This window comes from Tachyglossus aculeatus, chromosome 26, assembly GCF_015852505.1.
Source record: "Tachyglossus aculeatus isolate mTacAcu1 chromosome 26, mTacAcu1.pri, whole genome shotgun sequence".
Lineage (NCBI taxonomy): Eukaryota > Metazoa > Chordata > Mammalia > Monotremata > Tachyglossidae > Tachyglossus > Tachyglossus aculeatus.
This window is the reverse complement of record NC_052091.1, coordinates 20,746,614-20,752,592: the sequence shown is the minus strand read 5'-3', so window position 1 is coordinate 20,752,592 and position 5,979 is coordinate 20,746,614. Positions and strand designations below refer to the sequence as shown.

The 5,979-nt window shown below is 59.1% G+C and overlaps 1 protein-coding gene across 1 annotated transcript; it reads left to right on the top strand.

Moving 5' to 3' along the window:
- Window positions 1–1,724: 1,724 nt before the first annotated feature.
- Window positions 1,725–5,590, top strand: HDDC3 (HD domain containing 3). Its single transcript, XM_038767016.1, has 4 exons — window positions 1,725–1,848; window positions 3,916–3,971; window positions 4,057–4,297; window positions 5,276–5,590. The coding sequence occupies exons 1-4, from the start codon at window positions 1,725–1,727 to the stop codon at window positions 5,404–5,406; spliced, it is 552 nt and encodes a 183-aa protein (XP_038622944.1). The 3' UTR covers window positions 5,407–5,590.
- The last annotated feature ends 389 nt before the right edge of the window (window positions 5,591–5,979 follow it).

Sequence of the window (5,979 nt, the reverse complement as noted above, 5' to 3'; positions counted from 1 at the left end):
GGTCGCGTGGACGGTCACTGGGGGACACGGACTTTTCCCGGGACCCGACACACGGCACCCAGCGCACGTGGCTCCTTGCGGTCGGTGGGATTTATTGAGCTGCTGTGGGCAGAGCATGATCATCAGTGGTATTTGTTGAGCACTTTGTGTGGGGCACTGTATTAAGCACTTGGGAAGATGCAATATAACAGTCTACGTCTCGGCCTCTGCCCACAGCGAGCTTTTCTCGTGAGAGTTACGGCATAACAGAGTGGTTAGAAGTGCTCTCCACCCACAAGTTGTCGTCCAGACGAATCAGATGTGGTTTGTTTCCCCCGGACCCGGGTGCGGGCAGAGCCCTGCGCAGATGGAGCCTGGGTCTGGGAGTCGGAAGGTCCTGGGTTCTAATCCTGGTCCGCCGCCTGTCTGCTGTGTGACCTCGGGCAAGTCTCTTCGCTTCTCTGGGCCTCAGTTCCCTCATCCGTAAAATGGCGATGAAGACTGGGAGCCCCGTGTGGGAGGGGGTCGGTGGCCAACCTGATCGGCTTGTATCCACCCCAGCGTTCCGTACGGTCCCTGGCACGGAGTGAGCGTTTAACAGATAGAAGCGGAGAGGCGGCGTGGCTCAGTGGCAAGAGCCCGGGCTCGGGAGCCAGAGATCGTGGGGTCTAATCCCAGCTCCGCCGCTCGTCAGCTGGGTGACTGGGTGAGTCACTTCACTTTTCTGGGCCTCAGTGACCTCATCTGGAAAATGGGGACTAAGACCGTGAGCCCCACGTGGGACCACCTGATGACCCGGTAACCACCCCAGTGCTTAGAACAGTGCTTGGCACATAGTAAGTACTTAACAAATACCACCATCATTCTTCTTATTATCATTATTGCAGCGTGGCTCAGTGGAAAGGGGCCGGGCTTGGGAGCCAGAGGTCGTGGGTTCTCATCCCGGCTCCGCCGCTCGTCAGCTGTGTGACTTTGGGGGAAGTCACTTCAATTCTCTGGGCCTCAGTTCCCTCATCTGTAAAATGGGGATTAAGACCGTGAGCCCCACGAGGGACAACCTGATCACCTTGTATCCCCCCCGGCACTTCAATCAATCAGTCGCATTTATTGAGCGCTTACTGTGTGCAGAGCACTGTACTAAGCGCTTGGGAAGTACAAGTTGTCAACCTATAGAGATGCTCCCTACCCAACAGTGGGCTCACATCATCAATCGTGTTTATTGAGCGCTTACTATGTGCAGAGCACTGTACTAAGCGCTTGGGAAGTCCAAATTGGCAACATATAGAGACAGTCCCTACCCAACAGTGGGCTCACAGTCTAAAAGTACTTAGAACGGTGCTTCGCACATAGTAAGCGCTTATCAAATGTCATCATCATCGTGATTAAATAGTACGGGGACCAGCGCTTAGAACGGTGCTTTGCACACAGTAAGCGCTGAATAAATGGCATCCTTATCAACGGGGAGGGGGGAGGGGGCGGGCGGGGCGCGGCGGGCGGGGCCTCCGGGCCGGGCGGGGGCGCTGTAAGGGGGCGCTGCGCGGTTGGGTCCTCCGGGCCTGGAGGGGGCGCCGTGAGGAGGTGGGCGGGCCCTGAGGCGGCGGGCGGGCGGGCGGTTGGGTCCTCCGGGCCTGGCGGGGGCGCTGTGAGGAGGGGGCGGGCGGGAGGTTGGGTCCTCCGGTCCTGGCGGGGGCGCTGTGAGGCGGCGGGCGGTTCGATCCGGAGGGGTCCGGTGGGGTCCGGTGAGCATGAGCGGGGCGGCGGGGGCGGCGGTGCTGCTGCTGGTGGACGCCGCCGACTTCGCGGCTCGGAAGCACCGTCGGCAGCGGCGGAAAGACCCCGAGGGCACCCCCTACATCAACCACCCTATCGGTGAGGCGCGTCCGGCGCGGCCCCGGGACCCGGGACCCGCCACCCCCGGGACCCCCGGGACCCGTGCAGCGCTTCCCCTGGGCCGGGCTCGGGCCCAAGGGCGGGAGGGCCACGGGAGCCCGTGAGAAGAACAACAACAATAATAATGATAACAACAGTATTGGGATGGGTGCAGCGCTTACTACGTGCCAAGCACTGTTCTAAGCGCTGGGGAAAATGATCAGGTGGCCCCACGTGGGGCTCACAGTCTTCATCCCTGCTTTCCCGATGGAGGAACTGAAGCCCGGAGAATCAATCAATCAATCGTATTTATTGAGCGCTTACTGTGTGCAGAGCACTGGACTAAGCGCCTGGGAAGTACAAGTTGGCAACATAGAGAGACAGTCCCTACCCAACAACGGGCTCGCAGTCTAAAAGGGGGAGACGGAGAACAAAACCAAACATACTAACAAAATAAAATAAATAGAACAGATATGTACAAGTAAAATAAACAAGTAGAGTAGTAAATATGTACAAACATATACATATATATAGGTGCTGTGGGGAAGGGAAGGAGGTAAGACGGGGGGGATGGAGAGGAAGGAAGGGGCTCAGTCTGGGAAGGCCTCCTGGAGGAGGTGAGGTCTCAGTAGGGCCTTGAAGGGAGGAAGAGAGCGAGCTTGACGGATGGGCAGAGGGATTGGGGGCATTCCAGGCCCGGGGGAGGACGTGGGCCGGGGGTCGATGGCGGGACAGGCGAGGACGAGGCCTAACGGTGAGGAGATGAGCGGCGGAGGAGCGGAGGGTGCGGGCTGGGCTGGAGAAGGAGAGAAGGGAGGTGAGGTAGGAGGGGGCGAGGGGATGGACAGCCTTGAAGCCCAGGGTGAGGAGTTTCTGAAGTGACTTGCCCCAGGCCACACAGCCGAAGAGTGGCGGAGCCGGGATTAGAACCCACGACCTCTGAGTGCCCAGCCCGACCTCCTTCCACCAATCCACGCCATCAGGTCTGCCCCGGGGCCCGTCCCCCATGGGCTCTCGCAGTCTCAATCCCCACTTTACAGATGAGGGAACTGAGGCCTTGGGAAGCGACTCGCCCAAGGTCACACGGAGAGGCAGCGTGGCTCGGTGGAAAGAGCCCGGGTTTAAGAGTCAGAGGCAGTGGGTTCAGATCCCCACTCCGCCACTTAGCAGCTGGGTGGCTCTGGGTGAGTTGAGTCACTTCACTCAAGGATCTCGTCTGTTAAATGGGGATGAAGACTATGAGCTCCGCGCGGGACAACCCGATCAATCAATCAATCGTATTTATTGAGCGCTTATTGTGTGCAGAGCACTGTACTAAGTGCTTGGGAAGTACAAGTTGACAACATATAGAGACAGTCCCTACCCAACAACCCAATAACCTTGTATCTACCCCAGTGCTTGGCACATAGTAAGCACTTAAGTACCGTCGTTATTATCATTATTCTCCGTGCTGCAGTTCCCTCATCTGTAAAATGGGGGTGAAGACCCTGAGCCCCACGTGGGACACCCTGATCACCTTGTATCTGCCCCAGCGCTTAGAATAGGATCCGGGACATAGTGATCAATCAGTCGTATTTATCGAGCGCTTACTGTGTGCAGAGCACTGTACTAAGCACTTGGGAAGTACAAGTTGGCAACATATAGAGACGGTCCCTACCCAACAGTGGGCTCACAGTCTAGAAGGGGGAGACAGAACAAAACCAAACATATTAACAAAATAAAATAAATAGAATAGATATGTACAAGATAGAGTAATAAATATGTACAAACATATACATATATACAGGTGCTGTGGAGAAGGGAAGGAGGTAAGGCGGGGGGATGGAGAGGGGGATGAGGGGGAGAGGAAGGAGGGGGCTCAGTCCGGGAAGGCCTCCTGGAGGAGGTGAACGGGGTGGGCGCTTAGTAAGCGCTTAGCAAATACCATCATTAAGATTATTATCAACAGACAGGCAGCAGAGTCGGGATTAGAACCCGTGACCTTCTGACTCCCAGGCCTGGCCTCTAGCCATTAGGCTCTGCTGGTCCCAGCCCCTTCCCCCACCCCCGTGTCTGCCCCTCCCCCAGGTGTGGCCCAGATCCTCACCCAGGAGGCGGGAATCACCGACGTGCAGGTGCTGCAGGTAAGAGGGACCCGGGGGGGGCCCTCCCCCTCCCCCCTCCCCCCACCCGCCCACCCACCGACCCCCTTCCCCACCGACCCGACAGGCGGCCCTGCTGCACGACACGGTGGAGGACACGGACACGACGCCGGAGGAGCTGGAGCGGCGTTTCGGGGCGCAGGTGAGGGGCCTGGTGGAGGAGGTGACGGACGACAAGACGCTGCCCAAGCTGGAGCGGAAGCGGCGGCAGGTGGAGAGCGCGGGGCGCAGCAGCCGCGGCGCCAAACTGGTGAAGCTGGCCGACAAGCTCTACAACCTGCGGGACCTCCGGCGCTGCACCCCCGTCGGTACGGATGGGCTCCTCCTTCCCCCAGTGCCCGACACGGCCCGCCGCGGGGGGCCGGGAGGGGGGCCTCGGCAGCCCTGCCAGTCGGCTGCTCAGTCTGTCGTGTTGATCGGGCGCGCGCTATGTGCAGAGCACCGTATTAAGCGCTTGGGAGAGGATGGGACAACCAAATTAGCCGACACGTGTCCGTAACGCCCTGCCTGTGGCCCCGGATACCACCCACCCTCATTCTTCAGTCGACCTCGGGACCCCGCCCCCCGCCTTTTTGTCTTCACAGTATCCGTTAAGCGCTTACCGTGTGCCGGTCACCCGTCACCTTTCTGAATGCTGGGGCAGATGCAAGATCGTCGGGGTGGACACAGTCTCTGCCCCGCACGGGGCTCACAGTCTTCATCCCCTTTTTACAGAAGAGGGAACTGAGGCCCGGGCCCTAAGGACGTGACCTGCCCGAGGTCACAGGGCGGACGAGTTGATGAGCCGGGGTTAGAACCCGGGCCCTGGCACCATCCGCTAGGCTACGTGGCTTCCCCTCATTCATTCGGTCGTTCAGTCGTATTTATTGAGCGCTTACTGTGTGCAGAGCACCGTACTAAGCGCTTGGAAAGTACGATTCGGCAACGAATGGACACAATCCCTAGCCAACAACCGGCTCACAGTCTAGAAGGGGGGGAGACAGACAACAAAACCAAACAAGTAGACAGGCATCAATAGCATCAATATCAGTAAGTAGAACTATAGATATATACACATCTATAGGTAGAATTTTAGTTATGTGCGTATACACAAGTGGGGTGGGGAGGGGAGTAGAGCAGAGAGAGGGAGTCGGGTTGATGTGGGGGGAGGAGGAGCCGAGGAAAAGGGGGGCACCTGGGGTCTTCCTGTGGGCCGCGGCAGTGACCCGAGCGAGCCTGGCCCCCTCTGGCTTAGGCAGTCCTTCGGGCACTGCTCACCCGACCCGTCTCTGTCCTCTGCCCCCCAGGCTGGTCTGAGCAGCGGGTCCAGGAGTACTTCGAGTGGGCGGCCCAGGTGGTCAGGGGCCTAAGGGGGACGAACCCGCAGATGGAGGCCGCCCTGCAGCAGCTGTTTGAGGAGCGGGGCATCCCGCTCTGAACCCGAGCCGTCGCCTCCCCGGGATAGTAGAAGACCCGCCGCCCAGGCCCGGCAGCCCCTGCCCATTCACCCGGTCCCGGTCGGCCTCACACCAGAGGCGTCGGGGATGCTGCTCCCGAGACCCGGGCCGCCGACTCCGGGTGGCTCCTACCCAGCGGGTGAAATAGATCCTGGTGGAAACGTTCATTTTGTGTTCTTCACTCATGGGTCACCTCCGGGTTTCAATCAAAAGATCGGTTGTATTTACTGGGCACTGGGCGGGTGCGGAGCGCTGTACTGAGCGCTTGGGAGAGGACCACAGAGCAGGCCTATTCCCTGCTCACAACAAGCTTACGGTCCAGAGGGGAAGGGAGCATCCTCTTCTTAGCCGTCGGCTTCCGCGAACCTTCTTGGAAGAGGCTCGGGCCTTCCCGGCCGAAGGATCAATCAATCAGTCAGTCGAATTTCTTGAGCACTTACCCGGCGCAGTGCGCTGTACTAAGCGCTCGGGAGAGCAGAAGGCAACAGAGTTGGTTGATGGCACACATCCCCTGCCCACCATCCTCTGTGAATTCCTTCTCCAGCCTTAAAGAG

Excerpts from the sequence above, each read along its gene's own strand:
- HDDC3 (XM_038767016.1), top strand. The coding sequence starts at position 1,725 with ATGAGCGGGGCGGCGGGGGCGGCGGTGCTGCTGCTGGTGGACGCCGCC. Across the intron at positions 3,972-4,056 it reads CCGACGTGCAGGTGCTGCAG|GCGGCCCTGCTGCACGACAC; the intron begins GTAAGAGGGACC and ends CCGACCCGACAG. Across the intron at positions 4,298-5,275 it reads CCGGCGCTGCACCCCCGTCG|GCTGGTCTGAGCAGCGGGTC; the intron begins GTACGGATGGGC and ends TCTGCCCCCCAG.